The sequence below is a fragment of the Bos indicus x Bos taurus genome, chromosome 16 (genome assembly GCF_003369695.1).
Source record: "Bos indicus x Bos taurus breed Angus x Brahman F1 hybrid chromosome 16, Bos_hybrid_MaternalHap_v2.0, whole genome shotgun sequence".
Classification (NCBI taxonomy): domain Eukaryota; kingdom Metazoa; phylum Chordata; class Mammalia; order Artiodactyla; family Bovidae; genus Bos; species Bos indicus x Bos taurus.
Window position 1 is genome coordinate 56,993,404 of NC_040091.1, and position 18,717 is coordinate 57,012,120.

Below are 18,717 nucleotides of genomic sequence, written 5' to 3' on the forward strand. Positions count from 1 at the left end.
ACCTGCAGAACAAGACACCGCTCCTCTTGCAAAAACTGTTTAAGAAATCCATATCCTCTCCCCTTCATTCCTTGGGCATTTCAGAAATGATATTCCTCCCCAACTACCCCCGTCAAAACAAAATAAATTCAGCCAGCTCCTGCTGTGTGTCCTTAGATCCATTCCTTCTAGCTTCGCTGGTTTGAAAGCCTGTACCCTAGAAGGGGCCTCCTGCATTTGCTGGCAACCCTGCTCCAGTCTGATCGCCACAGATAGTGCTTTGGAGTGAAAAAAAGGGGGAAAAACCCTCTCGTTGGAGATTTCAAAACAGATCCTACCAGCTTTCAAATCTGTGCACTTGTGGAGTGGCAGGGCTTGGGGAAGAGGCGTAGGAGACTTGGGGTGCGGGTGTTTGTCATAAACAAATAAGCCACAGGATTTATACATATATATAAATGTGCGTTTCCCTTGGCGTGTTTGGTGTCTTTCTCCCTGGCATCCAGGGTGGGTGGTGTGCAAGTCTGACTTCTCTCACACTTTGACTGGGGTCTGGCGAGTGAGCGTGTGTGATGGAATTGAGGAGGGGGTTGCTGGGTTTTTGATCTGATTCACTTGACAGATTATTTGAATCCAGCCCACCTTTCCGCACATGTCAAACAGATGGGATCATTGTTAAAGCCTTGGGAGAGCCGTGGCTGAGCGGTGGGTAAGGCAGGGAGGGGAAGAGAGGAGGGGGACGGTGCAGAGGGGGTGCCTTCCAGTAGCTTTGTGTTTTCACACGTTGGAACTGACAGGAGCCCTTCTTCTCCGTGGGGGGTGTTTTGGGGGCATGGGGCTGATGAGGGGTGGGATGGAAAGGAGAGAGAGAGGTGGGGTGTTGGTGGGCAGGGTTATGATGTCACAGCAAAAGTTACAACAGGAGGAAAACACAGAAATGGTTCAACATTTTTTTTTTAAACTTTGGACTGCCAAGAGCTGAAGGAGAGTGGTGAGCAAAGGAATGAAGGGGAGAGAGAGAGAAACTAAACTGGAAGCTTGAGTTTTGTGTAGCTTCTTGAAACCTTATGAATGGATTACTAGCAGCTGAGAACCAAGAGAGACCTATAGGGGATGCAAGATCATTCACACACTAGAAGGGGGAGAAACAAACGCACGGCGGAATTCTTCCTTGCTGTGTATCCCTCCTCCCTGAAATGAATGGTATGAATCCTTTTTCTGAGGGTCCTGGGGGTGGCATAGGGAGGGGCAAGTTTACTTCTCCTTTACTTACCTGGGTATCTTCCCTTCATTTAAACTGAGGCTCCTCTCCTTCCTTCCCTCCTTTCTGCCCTGGTTTCTCTCTCTCTCTGTCTCCTCTGCTTTCTGTCTTTCTCTGCAACCCCCCTACCCCTTTCCAAAGCCCCAATCTCTGTTTAGCTGCTTTGGTGGGAGGCGGGGAGGTGGAGGAAAGGACTGAGACAGAAAAGTGAAGGAAGACAGGGAGACGCTAAGAGGAAAAGGCACAGTCTAGGATTGAGGGATTTCTGTTTAGTGATATCCACGTGCCTGAATTGATATCTTCTTCAGGGACTTGCCTTGAAGTGTCAGTGGATGCTGTATAGGGAGACAGGGCACACCAGCGATGGAGGCTTTAGGATACAGCATTTGTAAAGCACATCAATCAGTGATTAGCTAGGGTAGAGGAACTTAGAAGATGATGAGGGGACCCAAGGCAGAAGAGGCAGGGTGATCTTACTCCAAAGTAATGTGGGCTGCATGTTTTATACGTGGGCAACACAAGCAGTGGTTTTAGAACTGTAAATGATTTTTCTTATTATTGAATGAAGGACCCAATATATTCCTCTCCCTGCTTTGTACTCACCCATGGTCAAACACCCTTACCTGTATTGAGAATTCAGACCCGCTTAGTGTGTATGCATGTGTGTGTGTGTGTGTGTGTGTGTGTGTGTGGGTACACACATGATTTTAGGGGGTAGGACTCCTTGAGATAGCTTACATCTAGGCAAACAGAAATTTGGAGGTTAAATACACATTATTTATTTCCCCATTTTATCCATTCATTTCAAATCAATGAAAAAAACTAGTTGTTTGGGTCTAGCTGCTGATATTTGTAATTTACTTATTTTGAGCATCTCATTTGTTTATTTGCTCACTCAGCATATGGTGACTTTTAGTAACTTCAGAGTGAGAAACTTGAGCGAGAATAAGAACTATATCGTGCAAATCCATGGCATTTCCTCTGAATGCTTCCTACAGCAGGATAATTGATTTCTCCTTTCTCCCAATGGCTAATGTGAAGTGAATTTGGGGTATTGTCCTTTCAAATCCCAAATGATTGAAATAAGAAAAGAATACAGTATATATGTGGCAAAACAAACAAACAAACAAAGCGAGACAAGTGGTCCCTAAAAGAGTGGTGTGGGTTTATTAGGCAGGAAGCAAGTCTGTTCACAACACATGTGTGAGTATGTGTATGTGAGTGTGTGTGTGAGAGAGAGAGAGAGAGAATACATACAGAAGAGAGTGCTCCAAAACAGTATTGATTGTTGGCTATTGATTGTGTAGGCTGCGGCTGCTGGAAGAGAAAGCGGGAGATGTTTACGGGGGAAACCAAGAGTAGCATCTGTCCCCTGTGCCTCAGTGAGGTGGGGAGGTTTTCAGGAGGGAGGAGGGGACAGGCAGGAGGTGGAGAGATGCACCGAACTTATTAGCTTTGACATCATCATTGTCTTTAAATGAAACAAACAAGAAGATAATTATAGGCAGAGAGGAAGGGAGAGAAGGGGAGCAGGAGGGACTGGAGAGCACAGGTCCCCTGAAGGATATGCTCTTCTTCTCATTCTCTTTTCCATCTTCCCAGGGACCCACAAGACTCCCAGAAGGTGAAGTCAAGGGCTCTCAGACTCCTAAGGTTATTAGGGCACCAGACTGGCAGCCCAGAGGAGAACTTTACGGAGACTTGCAACACACCAACAAGTTGGAAGGGGATTAAAAACAACCTTCAGCACTCACCAACCCCAGAGCTGAGGGAAACATTCTGACCTGCACAGGCAGACTGGAGGCTGGATGGGGAGCTGGCTGAGGAGGACATCTGGAAGTGAAGGCTAAGTACCAGCTGGCATTTTTTGTGCCCCCTAGATTCTTTTTTTTTTTTTTGCCTTTTTAGATAGTCAGCGTCAAATTCTGTTTCTCTGTATACCAGTTTTTCTAGCAATTTGTTGGAAGGTAAGTGTATTTGAGGTTAAAGACGACAAAGAAAAGGTAACTCCTAGGGAAGGAAGGGGGATAAAGAAAAGAACATTGGAGGCTAATATTCTTTTTAATAACTTCAGGTAGTGAGTGGTATGTGTGTGCACAAATGTGTATTTGAGAAGATTTGGCTCCTGCCCACGTGTCCCCCTCCTAGTATCAACGAGGGGAGGAGCTATTGAAGAAGGGGGAAAAAAAAGAAAAAGAAAGAAACCTGAGCTCTCTGGAAGAAATTCAAATGAACCCAGAGAAATGGACTTCATTCTTCAAGGACTGAACTAGAGCAAGGAGAGAGAGAGAGAGGTCAAGGGAGAGGTTGAGGGACATATATAGGGAGAGGTTGAGGGACAGAGGCTACGCGGTCACAGCACCCAGCGCAGGCAGCCAGGAGAGGTGCTCTTTGGGGGCTGCTTGAAAAGTCTGGTCCCTGAACAAAACAATTTGCCAGGGGACAGCAAATCCACAGCTAGCTGTCTCCTCCTCTTAACCCCATCACCCCGGTGTGGTACCCAGAAGCTGACTTCTGGTTCTGTATAAAGAGCCGGGGGGAGGTATGATGTGCTTCAAGATTCTGAGGGTAAGCCTGGTAGTTCTGGCTGGGTGGGCGCTCAGTACTGTTAGCTCGGAGCTGGGCTGGACGCGCAAGAGATCCTTGGCCCAAAGAGGACACCTGAGCCAGGTGCTGTCGGAAGGAGAGCACTGTTGGCTGGGGGCCAAGGTTCGAAGACCCAGAGTTGCTCCTCAGCATCACCTCTTTGGGGTCTATCCCAGCCTGCCTGGGGACTACCTGAGGCCCTACCCTGCAGGAGATCAGGGAAGGAACCATGCAGAATGCAGTGAGCAAGATGCCGAGGGAATGGCTGTGAGCTCTGTGCCCCCAGACCCAACTGCAAGTGCAAGAATGAGGAGTGAGGCTGAGCGGCCAGCCGCTCCATGGGGAGGGGACAGTCCTATTGGGCAGTCGGAGCTACTGGGAGATGATGACACTTATCTTGGCGATGGAGGATCCAAGGAGCCTGTAGGTGAGGCTGGGACTCTAGAAGGCACAGCCTCGGCTGCCACCATGATCACCACCTTCCCATGCCCAGGGGAATCCGGACCAGAGACCCAAAGGAAGGGTCAGACCAAGACCAGGCGTCGGCGCCAGGTGGTGAAGGGACAGGCAGGAGGCCTGTGGGGAGACCCCAAGTTTGCGCCCCAGCACTTCCAGCTGTGGCCTAAGCATCCCCTCACGCCTAGGGTCCGAACCGGCCCATCAGAGAGTGGCATCCGGAATGGTGGAGGGGACCCCTCCTGGGAAGCAGAGACCGTGAGCCCCCAAGGAAGACTGCCTGTCTTGTACTTCTCTGGGAGGCGGGAGCCGCTGCTGCTGCGTCCAGAAGTGCTGGCTGACATTCCCCGGGAGGCGTTCACAGTGGAAGCCTGGGTGAGACCGGAGGGAGGACAGAACAGCCCAGCCATCATTGCAGGTAATCACCCACTCCTGGGCTTTCCGTAGTCCGCGGGGTAGGGCTGGCTTCTGGTTTTGGTGAGGTTAGACATCGGGGGCAAGGAGGGGAAAGGGGCAGAACAGAAGAGCCAGGGAGGGCTAGCCGGGCAGAGGGGGGGAAGGGCCTCTATTCATCTGCGCAGCAGAATCCCAGGCATCATCTGCATTAATGACTCTATAACCACAAGAGCATTTGTCCCCTGTATTGATCTCGTGTGCTTCTATACATTGTGCTGGCACTTAGGAGACCTCCAGCTCACTCTCTCATCCCTCTTTAAAGGGGAAGATCTCTGGTTCTTTGTCAGTGGGGAAGAGGTGTCACACTCCATTTCTTATAGTCCAGTGTGAGAAACCCAGGCAACTTTGAAACGACATGAAAGTGTACAGACCTGGGCAGTGAGTCATGCCTGGGCTGGACTAGGTAGTGAGGAAACAAGGCTGCCGGCTACATAGCCAATGGGTCCTGGTTGGTTTCCTTTTCTTCGAGTAGCCCTGGAATGTAGCAGAACGCTACTACCTTGACCAGGTCCTGGAGTCCCCTTTGTCTTGTCCTAAAAATCATGTGTCCAGCCTGGGACTAGCAAGGTCTACTGGAAAAGATGGGCACTCACAAGCCAGGACCCTGGTTTCTGACCCGGGCTGTTGTAAAAGGGACCAGAAATGCACCTTGTATAATTCTATGGTCTTCATTAGGAACAGTGTTTGGGAACACTCTCCACATTTATTTTACAGTATACCCGGATCTTGGCTTTCATGGAAAGTCACCCAGAAGGACAAAGAAAAGAGTAGGATTAGGAATAACTGTCTCCCTTGCCTCAATGGGGGTGGGGGACGGTTGGGGGATACTGGTTTCAAGCAGGGAGTGGGTAAGGGATTAGAAGTGATACATGATCATTCAGTGTCTCTTTATCCCTTCAAAGCCCCCACCCCAGGACAGAACCTCACACAAACCTAGGTACATAGTAGAACCATTTTCATCTTATTAATCTGGATTGTACACAACACGCTTTGATGCTTGGCAGTCCCATGACATGGATGGGGAAACCAAAGTCGTGAGAGGTATGCCTGGGGCAGACGGGGAGCGGAACTCCAGAACCCCTGAAGGGCTTGACAGCTCCCAATATTAAAGACTTCTCAGGCTGGTGGGTGCCTGCAAATAAATTTTAGACCAGAGAAAGAAATCTGGAAGGAGGGAGCCTCTTGTGATGGTGTGTTGCTGGAACATCCCTTCCGGACACGCTGTCTTCCCCCCTCTTTGGCTGTAATTTCTCTTTTGGAAGCTGGGATTCCCAGACACTGAGCACTCTAGACTCTTGTGGTTTTGCTTGATTTTATTTTGGGGTGGGAAAGGGGGTGAGGGGAGAGGATAGAGAAGGGGCTGGGCTGGATGATAGGTTGGGGCAGAGAAAGAGTAGAAGGAAATCCTTATTCTGAGGCCAAATGGAAGAAATAATGAGATGATTATCTGATCGGAGTTGGCAGCTTCACAGTTTTTCCCAGATGACATCTTCTTGCTGCCTAATCTCGCTTCCTAGTACCCATCTGCCAGGGAAACTGTGTGCTTGCCGTCTAGACCACGACTCCACTTACCCCTCCTCTGGCAGTAGCAGCACAGGGACCTGGGATCAGTTCCCTGGCTCTGAAGAATCGGAGAAAGATCCAGCAGGAATATAGGAGGGAGGATCTAAGAAACCAGTGGTCTGAGTTGTTAAAATTTAGACCTGAGGGAACAGTTTCTGGACAGTGGGTACCTGACCCCTGTTCCTGAACTTTCTGCATCCTTCTGTTCTCATTCTCTGAAGAGAGGAGAACAGGGTCAGGATTTGGTTCCAGTTATAGGGCTCCTGTCTATGGGGTCGCACAGAGTCAGACATGACTGAAGTGACTTAGCAGCAGCAGCATAGGGCTTCCTAAGTGGCTCAGTGGGTAAAAGAATCTGCCTGCAATGCTGGAGACTCAGGAGAAGCGTGTTCAGTCCCTGGGTTGGGAAGATCCCCTGGAGGAGGGCATGGCAACCCACTCCAGTATTCTTGCCTGAAGAATCCCATGAACAGAGGAGCCTGGCAGGCTACAGTCCATGGGGTCACAAAGAGTCAGGCAAGACTGAAGTGACTGAGCATGCACCTACACAGCTTTCCTTAATGTACCAGCCCTCCCCCGCCAGCCCATACCTCTCCCTCCCATGCCCACCTCCACTGCCGCCCCCTGCCCCCCAACCTTGCCACAGCGCATACTCAACTCCTTCTCCAAGGTGCCCATCTGAGCCCTTGCCACCTCCCTAAGCATGTAAAATTAGGCAGGAAATCTTTCGCAGACAGTCTAGCCTCTGAGGTTTCTTTCTCTTCAAATCAAAGCATTCCCGGAGCTGTGCTGGCATGTCCCCTGTAGGTCCACACCGGAAAGACGGACAGCAGAGAATACTCGGGTCTGTCTCCTCTCCACCTCCCACCCTGTATCTTTGTTCAGATTTGTGCACCTCAGAAAATATTCAGAAAAGATTTAGGGTAAAAGTTTGGGAGAGATAGGGGCTGAGAACCCAGCCTTCGTTCTTCAGGATTCTAGCAACTGGGTTCCCAGGACATAGGCATCCTTGTCGACTCGCTGTGGTCAGCTCCATATGCTTTCCCTGGGGCCCCCTGGGCTGAGAACCATGAAGGGCCAAGGGTAGTCACCCCCAGGAATAAAAGTCTCCGATTTGCTCATCTATTCACTCTTACCAACAGATCAGCCCATCTTCCCTCTCTGACCCTAGCCCTGGTCCTTTTAGCCGGTACCTGCCTGTTCCTGGGATGGTTGGCCTTCAGCTGTTGCAGAATGACCACAGCTGAACTGTGCTCCTGAGGTAAATACAATTCAACCACGGGAGTTCTGCTGCCCCACTGAGGATAACACAAGATGATACAACACTTGGCTCCCACACTCTTCTAACAGCTCTCAAACCTCAGGTTCTACCTACTTAACCTAGACCCAGTTTTCTCCATCTACCAAACTTGGGGCATTTTCTCCTCGGCAGAGATATCAAGGGCTTCAGTTGCCCTAGCCGTGGTAGAGGAACCATCCCCCACCCCCACCCCCCCACCCCACCCCCAGAGATAGGAGGCCTCGGAGAATACTTCCTACACAGAGCACTAGGTGGCAGTGTTGCTTCGTGCACAGGAGAGTAGGCGGTGCCTTGGAAGCCAAGCAGTGGGGAATGCAGTCTGGTTTCTTGGAGGGCTGTCCCTTCCCGGGCCTCTGGGAGGTATTTGATCATTCCCTCCCAGAGCGTGTTGGTAGGCATCCCTGAGGGTCGGCTTCATACGAGTCTCTTTGCAGGGCCCATGTGAAAGGGCTCAAGTGGCATTCTTTGGGTTATGACTAACCGGCACTTGTAACAACTGTAAAGAAAACAAAATCAACTCGAGTTACCTCCCCCCTCCCCTCCCCCCCCCCCCAACTCCCACATGCTTCCAAAATAGGAAGTTTTTGGATTCCGGGTGGATTGCTGGAATACTTTCATTTAGGGCTGAGAGGACAATGTGGGCCTCACAGGCTGTAGGTGTTTAGCTTCTCTCTGGCCCCTGGAGGGGGAGCGATGGTGCTGGGCCGCCCGCAGCTTAGATCTTCTGAAGTTGCCAATCTCCTGTAGCTCTGACTCCCGGCAAGCAGGAAAGGACTGTGTGTGGCTGCTCCAGTGTCAGGGCCTCCATAAAGGTCACTGCTCGGGGGCCTGGCAATTCAGGGATTTGTGGCCACCGAGGAGTAGCCTGGGGTCAGCAGCCCATTTGGACGGGCTTTTGGAACTCAGCTGTGGACATAAGTCAAATGCTGTCCTATCCTGGTGTGAAATCTTTAAGCTCCAGCACTCAGTCCTGAAACCACCCTGTTTCCCTCCTTCTCAACTTCCTTTCCTCTCCTTCCACACCAACACACACAGAAGAGGAACTTCTAATGGGTTCCTCCTCACCCGTAATTGATTTCAAATGTTCCCTGAAGTTGCCCAGCTGACTAACCACCTGCAACTCCAAGTGGCCGGAGACTGAGTCAGTAAGTCCATGGCAGGATTGGAGCCCAAGCCCACGCTTCTTCATTCAACAAATATTTATTGAGTGCTTTGCCATGCAAAGCAGGGCAAGGCTTTGTGGGGGAATACAAAGATGTCTAAGAAACTGTCCCTGACTTGAAGATGAGTTTTCTTTCTCTGAGGATCCAGGTTGAGGTAGAGATCCCAGGGCAGAATCTGGGAGTCAGACCTGGAATCAGATTCCATCTGACACTTATCAGTGCTGGGATCTGTGGCAATCCATTCAACTTTTCTGAGCTTTGGTTTCCTCACTTGGAGAAATGGGAAAATGTCGCAAAGAGTTGTTATAGTGTTTAAAGAAGCCATGTATGTAAAGTGCCCAACACAGACTTGACTGTAAAATTCATTTATGAAGTGCTATAACAGCAGGAGGTGATCATTGCTAACAGCAGTGTATTAGCCTACTCATCTTTGGTACTAACCTGTCAACCTGTAATCTTTTCTTAGGTAGGGTATTAATTTCTTAAGAATTTAACTTACTCATTTGTCCAGCAGGAATGGTGGTAAATAGGGTTTTTTTTTTTTTTTTTTTTGCAAGATGGTCTCAAGATGATTGAGAACACTATTGAGTCAGTGGCTTGAAAAGACCGGTTTTTTTTTTGATCCTTTTTTTTTTTTTTTTTTTTTAAAGCCTGGGCTATACTCTTGCCTGGAAAATCCCATGGATGGAGGAGCCTGGTGGGCTGCAGTCCATGGGGTCGCTGAGGGTCAGACACGACTGAGTGACTTCACTTTCACTTTTCACTTTCATGCATTGGAGAAGGAAATGGCAACCCACTCCAGTGTTCTTGCCTGGAGAATCCCAGGGATGGGGGAGCCTGGTGGGCTGCTGTCTATGGGGTCGCACAGAGTCGGACACAACTGAAGTGACCTATATACTATTTAATACGTTGGACAGTGGTCCAAGGCTATTTTGGGGTCATGCACCCTTTTGGGAATATGATGGAAGCTCTGCTCACTTTTTAGCAATATGCCCAAGTCACATATTTCATGTAAGTTTCAAAGGTCTCTGGATTTCCTGGTAGGAAGGTCAGCATTTGCTGACCTTGTTTAAGGCATATGGATAGCTTTTGTTTTGAACGACCCCAGAGAAATGAGATTTCACAGGACTCTGTAACATCCCCTTCTCTCAGTAAGGGAGTAGCAGCCCCGGGGTGAGGAGTTTTATTGATGTGGGGTGTGGAGCTTTGCAGAAGGCAGATTGACACATGGAAGTATCCACAGAGATGTAAAGAGAATTTAAAAGGAAGGCCACGTGTGCTGCCTCCCCTAGTATCCAGCAGGGCTCAGTGACATGTGAAGCACCATGTCCATACCTTTCCCAGGGCTCCTGTGAAGATAAGGTTTCCATTACCCTCCTCCTCAGCTGCCTCTTCCTATACTGCATTGGTGGTCAAGGTCAGAGTGTTTGCCCTCGTGGGACCCTGAGGAATTGCCCATTTTATTCTCACTTAGTTCTGCTCCTTGATCTTGCCCCAGACATTCAGTGAAGTCATAGTAACCCTGCGTGAAAGAACTGTGGACACGAGATTGTTGGTCTCCGGGGGTGAGTATGCCCACTGTGATGGGAATGAGATCCATGAGTCTGCTTGTGTGGGCAAGCCATGTGCCCCGATGGATGTAAGTTAGCATCTGTGTACAGAAGAGTCTGTCCTGTGGAGGTGTGGTCCTCCAGAAGAGAGGCATTGTCTGGTTTTAGAAGGAAAACAGATGGTCAGTCTGCCCCCTCCTTTCACAGCTCCCTGACCCTTGTCCACAGAATCTTCCGGATTCCCTGTGTGGAAAAGATCTCCTCCACTGCTCAGTCTCCATAGTCCTTGACCTGTGACTTCCTGGGGTGCACATTGCTCCCTGCTGCCGTGGTTCTATACAGGTCTTGTTTTTATTTACTGAAAGTTCCCCAGGAGCCAAATGCGTGTCTGATTCACTTTTGTCGTCCCTAAGTACCTAGCACAGTGTTAGACTGTCAGCTATGTTTGTAGAATGGATAAAGTAGAAAGTTAGGTTGCCGATGCCCACTAGGAATGAGAAAAAGGTGAGAGAAACTTTCTGTAACTCGAGGCTCTTTGTGGGGAACCAGGGCAGTGACTTTCAGATTCTGATTTTGTTGCCTACAGAGGTGTCTCAGTGGTTTTTGAGGGGAACTGTTGGACACGGGGCTTCCTGCCCACCATCAAGATGGGTAGCCCCTCTCTTACCTGTTTCATATGAAAAAAGAGTTTCTGCTGTGCTTAGCCACTCAATCGTGTCTGACTTTTGAGACCCAGCGTGGGCCACAGGCCTTGCGTAGCCTACCAGGCTCCTCTGTCCATGGGGATTCTCCAAGCAAGAACACTGGAATGGGTTGCCATGCCCTCCTCCAGGGGATCTTCCCAATCCAGGGATCGAACCTAGGTCTCTCTCATTGTAGGCAGATTCTTTACTGTTTAGCCACCAGGGAAGCCCGCCCTCCCACCCCACCCCCCAAAAGTGTTTAATTGCTTCTAAAAAGTTTAAACCCTGTAACTCTAGAGCAGAGGTTGGTATACTCTGGCCCATGGGCCACATCTTGTCCAAAGCAAAAGTCTGTTTTTATAAAGAAAGTTTTATTAGAACCCAGCCACACCCAATTGGTTATGTGTTCTCTGGAGCTGCTCCTACTTTGAATGGCAGAGTAGTTGCAACAGAGAAGATATTGCCCACAAAGCCTAAAATATGTGCTGTGTGGCCCTTTGTAGAAAGTTGGCTAACTCCTGCCCTTGAGTTTGCTTCTCAAACTTAAATGTGCATAGAGATCCCCTGCAATTCTTCTCAAAGTGATCTCACTGCTATGGGAATACACCTTGCCGCAGATGCAATGAGAATGCCAAGTACAGTGCATTTCCTTTCCGAAGGACCAGAGGCGCTGTGCTATGAATTTGTCACCGCATGTACACTAAGGCTGGATGCCTTGGTGCAGCAGGGATAAAGGAAAACCAGTTTCTGAGAGATTCAGGACTCCTTTGACAGCCGACTCTGCCTTGAGGATTCATGAGGGCTTTGCAGATCACGCTTTAGACCGTATAGCAGTTTACAATGCTTTCACCCGATCTTCCTCCTCTCTTTCCTTCCCTCGAGGTCAGACCTGCATCGTGGACTAATGGCTCTCCTGGCCTTTTCGGGCTTCCTCCCTGTTTTATCTCCTAGTTATCTCTCCTAATAAAGTCCGTGTATATTGAGCTCCATCTTGACATCTGCTTCTTTCACTAATGCAACTAACTAACACAAGGTCTGGGGGAACCTGAGATTCTGCATTTCTAACAGGCTCCTTGGTGCTGCTGCTACTAGCATGCAGATCATGACTTAGGACTTAAGTGGACACATGAGTCTCGAGAAGTGTCAGCAAAAAAGTGCCTTTTTCTTTAAAGGCACAAGAATTTAGTAAATAATTTAGACTTTACAGGTTGCACAGTCTCCATTGAAACTATTCTGTTCCTAGAATGTCCAAGCCCCTATAAACAATATATAAATGAATGAGCAGAGCTGTGTTTCAATAAAACTTTATTTACGAAGACAAGTGGCAGATCTGATTTTGGCTGTGGGCAGATCAGATTTTGGCTGTGAGCAGATCTGATTTTGGCTGGCTATTTGCCAGCTCCTGGTATCCAGGACTCTTCCTGCATGCTGTGCGTCTTCCTCAATCCTCTTTTGCTTTGCTTCCTAGTTCTACACTATGCAGGATAATGCCTACAGAGAGACTGACAGTATCAGGGGTAGGAAAACTCCTTTTATTCAAGTAAACACAAAAATTCCCAGAAATTTCCTGCAAAAAAAAACAAATCCTGATGGTAACATTCCAGATGGAGTTTGTATTTATTTAGAGCTGACCCTTGAACAACGTGAGTTTGAGCTGTTGAATCTGAGGATGTGGACCCAGATATGGAGGAGATGGGAATACAGAGGGCTAACTATAAGTTGCACATGGATTTCTGAATGCATGGAGTGTTGGTGACCCTAACCCTTGCATTGTGCAACATCAACTATATTTTCTTTTTATGGCATTTTGAGATAAAACTTTTATACTGTAAACTTCACCTGTTCAAACTCTACAATTTATGTTTTTTAGAATATTTACAGAGTTGTGCAACTGTCACTACAATCTAATTTTAGAACATTTTCATTCTACCCAAAAGAAACAACTTACTCATTAGTAGTCACTCCCCATTTCCTTCCCCTTCTTCCCAAATACACAATAACTAGTCAGTTCAGTCGCTCACTCGTGTCTGACTCTTTGTGACACCATAAATTGCAGAACTCCAGGCCTCCCTGTCCATCACCAACTCCCGGAGTTCACTCAAACTCATGTCCATCAAGTTGGTGATGCCATCCAGCCATCTCATCCTCTGTCGTCCCCTTCTCCTCCTGCCCCCAATCCCTCCCAGCATCAGAGTCTTTTCCAATGAGTCAACTCTTCGCATGAGGTGGCCAAAGTACTGGAGTTTCAGCTTTAGCATCAGTCCTTCCAAAGAACACCCAGGACTGATCTCCTTTAGAATGGACTGGTTGGATCTCCTTGCAGTCCAAGGGACTCTCAGGAGTCTCCAACACCACAGTTCAAAAGCATCAGTTCTTCGGCACTCAGTTTTCTTCACAGTCCAAATCTCACATCCATGCATGACTACTGGAAAAACCAGAGCCTTGACTAGACGGACCTTTGTTGGCAAAGTAATGTCTCTGCTTTTCAATATGCTATCTAGGTTGGTCATAACTTTCCTTCCAAGGAGTAAGCTTCTTTTAATTTCATGGCTGCAATCACCATCTGCACTGATTTTGGAGCCCCCAAAAATAAAGTCTGACATTGTTTCCACTGTTTCCCCATCTATTTCCCATGAAGTGATGGGACCAGATGCCATGATCTTAGTTTTTTGAATGTTGCAACCACTATTTTCTGTCTCTGTAGATTTGGCTACTCCGGTCATTCCATGTAATACAGTAAGTACCCTACATGTGAATCTTTAACTTGAGAACTTCAAAGATGCGAACTTGTGTTTGCATGTCTAATCATGTAAGTTAGTTCACATGCCTGGCATATTTTTCAAGGTATTGTGCTGTGAGATTAAATATGTTCTATTTTTGTGTGTGTTTGTTTTTTATGCATTATTTGTGTGAAAAGTATTACAAATCTATTCAGCACAGTACTATACAGCTGATTGTATCTGGTACCTAGGCTAACTTTGTTGGACTTATATGAACAAATTGGATTTGTGAACTCTCAGAAGGGAACTCATTCATATGTAGCAGGCTTACTCTGTGTGGTCTTTTGAATCTGGTTTCTTTCACTTGAGGTTTGCTTTTTTTAGTATGTATTGGAGCTTCATTCCTTTTTATTGCTGAATACTATTCCTTATATATGTCCTATTTTGTTTATTCATTCTGCAGTTGATGGACATTTTAGTGGCTTCCGCTTTTGGGCTGTTACAAATAGTGCTGCTATGGACCCTGCACAAGCAGACTTATGTTTTTATTTCTGCTGGGTAGGCACCTAAGAGTGGGATTGTATATGGTAACTCTGTGTTAAACATTTTGAAGCACTGACAGACTGTTTTCCAAAATGGCTACACCATTTTGCACTCCTCAGCAATGCACGAGAGTTTGGTTTTATATTTTTGACCCACTGAAATGAAAAGGGCTTCTCTGGGCTTGTTGAAGGCTAGGGCTTGGCCACTGCTTACATCTGGTAGCACCTGGGTCTTCTTTGAGGAATGTGCTGATGTTTTGTACAATGAATAAACACCTGGATCTCTGCACTGAGACCTCTGCAATCACATGAAGGTCTTACTGATTGAGAAGGAAATTATCATCAAGCTCCTTCCTTCAGCCACTTAAGGGCATCCTAAGAGGGCCCTTTCTTCCCTGAACCTAACTCTGCCTGATGGAGTTTCCCTTCAGCCTGAACTGCATTACTTTCTATGGCTTTCCACCACATGAGCTCAGAATGACATGCTCATGGGGAACACTCAGGCCCTCCACAGTGCCTCAGATTCTGATGCAGCAGCACCTTCAGGAAGCAAAAGAGAGAAACAGAAGGGAGGAGGGAAAATAAAGGCCATAGAGTTCTGCTAATATGACCTGAACTTTTCCCTGGACTCCAGCTCTGGGTGCTCAGGCATTGCCATCTCCCTGTGGCCCACACTATTCAGGGCCTGTGTCTGACTCCCAGGGGGTTGGGATGCTGAAGTCACCCAGGTGTCTGGGGTACAGGTCAGGAAAGGAGACTCACTTCCAGGTGGTAGCACAGAGGGGCTTTCTCTGAGCATGACTGTGTGATTGTCCTCATCACATTGCAGGTGTGTTGCTTGACACCGCTCCCTGCCCTTCCTGTCTTCATCCCCTTCTTCAGTTACTACCCCCCTTCATGGCATCTACAATCTCAGGATGACAGTGTAGTCAGGAGGAGCCTTGGCCAATCCACGTGCCACCATCTGCTTCTCTCTTCTCTTTGTCTATTGGTTGTATATTCTCTCCATCCTCAGAGATGAGATGGAAACCCACAGGCACTCTCAGTGTAGTTCTTGGGTGGAGTACAGGTTGTCAGGTGGAAATATTCAGGAGTAATAGGGGTGCAGCTGGAAAGTAGGCATCACCTTTGGCAGCCCAAGTAAATTCACCCGTTTGCCCTGCACTGGCAATGCTTTGTCCTTCCTCACCTTCTGCTCCCTCCTCCGTGCTCTGCTTTATTGTTCCTCTGGAGCTGCCCATCTGAGTCATTTGGGATGTGTGTGCCAGGTGGCTTGGCTTCTTCCTGTTCCCATCCTAGCCCATGCCTTGAGGAGGCAAAATAAATAGGAGTGGAAGGCGGCACGTTAGTTTGTATTCTGAGCCTGTATACCCTGACTGTCCCTTAGCTTTGGTTCCTGCTGCCATAAACAAGTACATCAATTCCATGCTTCTGTGTTCTGAGGGTCAGTTACTCTGGGTACTCATCAGATTCCTTCCTGCTCACATCATACACCCCATGACCCTGGCACCTTCTAGAAAACACATCTCTATGTTAAGTTTGTGTCCCAAAAATAACATCCCCTCCTTCTCATGTTCATTACCTGCCTTAAAAAAATCCCGTGCTTTGAATTTTTTTAAAAAAGAGAGCATCCAGGAAATAAAGCCCAGTGGGCAAACAAAAACATCCCAATTCTCTTTATGAGTCAGAAGTGAGTCGTAGAGAAAAGTGGTCCTGCCCAAATATACAAAACGGTCATTGGAACCCAACATTTCAGAGCATTTTGAAGTTGAAACGTTGCCATGGCAATGCTTGGGATATCAAGACCAGTAATCATGGCTCATTTCTGGATTAGAAATCCAGTGGCTGATCAGAGGGGAAGTCACAGAGCTTAAAAGTTAATCAATCAGTTAGTGAGTCATCATTCAAGCAGTGACTCAGCATTTGCTGACTTTCATACAACTTGTTGCCCTGCATTTTGGACAGGTTAGAAAATAAATATACTTTTTTTTGGGTTCTGTTTATTATTTTATCCATTCATCCCACATTTATTGAGTTCCTCTTAGGTGAAGTATTAGACATTTAGTCATATGTTGGGGGAATCAAGAGAGCAAGGCAGAGGCCATACCTGGAAGATTCTCTCTGTCCGGTGGGAGCTGACCTGTAATTAGACTATTGCAGCTTGGCCTCTGGGAGATCCCAGTCCTATCTCGATGAGACCGAGAATTCCTCGAGGCTAGAAAGGGAGAGCCAGTAACTGGAGAGACTGAAGGAGGCCTGAAGGCAGCAGAATTGGGGAAAAGAGAAAAGGATGGATTTACCAAAGTGTCAGATGGTACAGAGCTACCCGATACGAGATCAGGCCTGAACTGGGCCCATTGGATGCAGCTGTTAGAAAATCATCAGGGACTTTAGAGAGAGCAGTTTCACTCTGGAGTTGGGGGTTCAGAGGGGACTCCACATTACAGCGGGTGGAGTTATGAGTGAGATGTGAGACTATGAAGACCCAGAACAGGGCCCAGCACAATCTGCTCAGAAACTGGCCATGGACAGAAGGCAGAAGTAGACACAGGGGTGTAGAGGGAATTTTTTAAGGTAAGAGAGAGCCAACGTCCTGTAATAAAGCACTAGTCATATAAAAGAGAAGGCAGCATAACACACAGGGAGGTGATACGAGATGGATCCCGGAAATGGAGAGCATGCCCATGCAAGTTCCAGTGTTTCAAGAAATTATTGAAAGGATTTTTATTTGACAAATACTTATGTAGTATTTACTCAACAGCACATGTAACTGTGGTCACTTTGAAAATGTTAACTCATGAACTCAGAACAACTCAAGGAAGTGGATGGAGAAGCTATAGCACAGAGAGGAATAGGATGACACACAGCTGCTCCTGCAGCATCGAGATTTGAACCTGAACGCTCGGTCCCTAGGATCAAAGTGAAGGTGAAAGTGTTAGTTGCTCAGTCACATCCAACTCTTTGCAACCTCATGGACTGTAGATCATCAGGTTCCTCTGCCCATGAGATTCTCTGGGCAAAAATAGTAGAGTGGGTTGCTATGCCCTTCTCCAGGGGATCTTCCTGACTCAGGGATCAGACCCAGGTCTCCCAAATTGCAGGCTGATTCTTTACCGTCTGAGCTACCAGGGAAGCCCAAGAAACTACTCCCCAAACCCACACTCACCAAACTTACTTCAAGTCACTCCCTGGGATTTTAGTTAATATGACACCTTTTCTAGAAAACCTTCCTTGGCCTCACTGATATAGATTTGTTCTCCAATGAATACTGATATCCTGCTGTTGTTATTGTTGCTTAGTTGCTAAGTCATGTCTGACTCTTTTGTGACCCCATGGACCCTGTCAGGTTCCTGTCTGTAGGATTCTCCAGGCCAAAATCCTGGAGTGCGTTGTCATCTCCTTCTCCAGGGCATCTTCCTGATCCAGGGACTGAACACATGTCTCCTACATTGCAGGTGGATTCTTTACTATTGAGTCACCTGGAAAGCCCCTGATATCCTGCACTAAGCCTTATCAAAACACTTAGGTCAACTTACTGTAATTTCCATCTTACGTTTTAATCATTAAACAGATACTCTTTGAGTTCCTACTGTGTGTCAGGCCCTGTGCTGGGGACTGTTAGACAGACATGGCCCTACTGCCATATTTCTCTTTTGGCTAGCTCTGCTCCTGGGCTACTGGAGGTCAAGGCTGTGGTTTGTTCATTGGACCTAGTGCAGCGATAGCAAATGAAACTCATCTGATAAATATTTGATAAGAGGATGAATGAATGAGTGAACAAACAGAAGGCACGATTAGTCTTACAAACTGGGAAGCGAATTTTTCTACTCGGAAGTAGGCACAGGTAACCTTTACATCCTATTGATTTGGAAAGTGACTAATATGTCTGAAATTCACTCAAAAATAACTAGAAGGGATGATTACCCTTATCTTCCACCTCGAATTCCTTTTCCTCAACCCCCCTCAATACATCTTTATTTGATAAATATTGACTGGAAACTAGTCTCCTAGAAGAATTGGATATAGTTAAAACTTGATTTAACTATGATCATTTTTGACCTTTCAGATATTATCTGTTCTATTTATTTGCTTCTTGCGGTTTGTATGCATTGTCTCTTTTATGCTCACATTATTCCTTGTGGAAGAGGGAGAAAGCAGTGTTTGTAGAAAAAAATCTTGCCAATCCAGAAAAGAGGTCAACAGTGGTCCAGAAACTTTCCTTAGTTTCCAAGTCTTTCCTGCCTTTGCTTCTGTGGTCTTCTCGAAATCTGGAGTTATTACAAAGTTTGGGGGGTGGGGGCGGGGAGGTGAAATTCTTTTAACATAAGATACTTATAGGTCTGAACACACCTGATCTCGTCTGATAAAACACTTAGAGGAAGTACATAGCTCTAAGTGCTTTTTAATCCGTTCACTCACCTACTAATTTATTTATTCAACAGGACTCTACTGAGCACAGAG

At 47.2% G+C, this 18,717-nt stretch overlaps 1 protein-coding gene across 1 annotated transcript in view; it reads left to right on the plus strand.

The window, feature by feature from the left end:
- The first annotated feature begins 947 nt into the window (after positions 1-947).
- PAPPA2 (pappalysin 2) overlaps positions 948-18,717 on the plus strand; it is a 317,947-nt gene continuing 300,177 nt past the window's right edge. The window contains exons 1-2 of the mRNA XM_027565412.1: positions 948-1,179; positions 2,840-4,697. Of these exons, the coding sequence (XP_027421213.1) occupies positions 3,782-4,697 (916 nt within the window). The 5' untranslated portion in view covers positions 948-1,179; positions 2,840-3,781. The remainder of the gene's footprint in view (positions 1,180-2,839; positions 4,698-18,717) is intronic.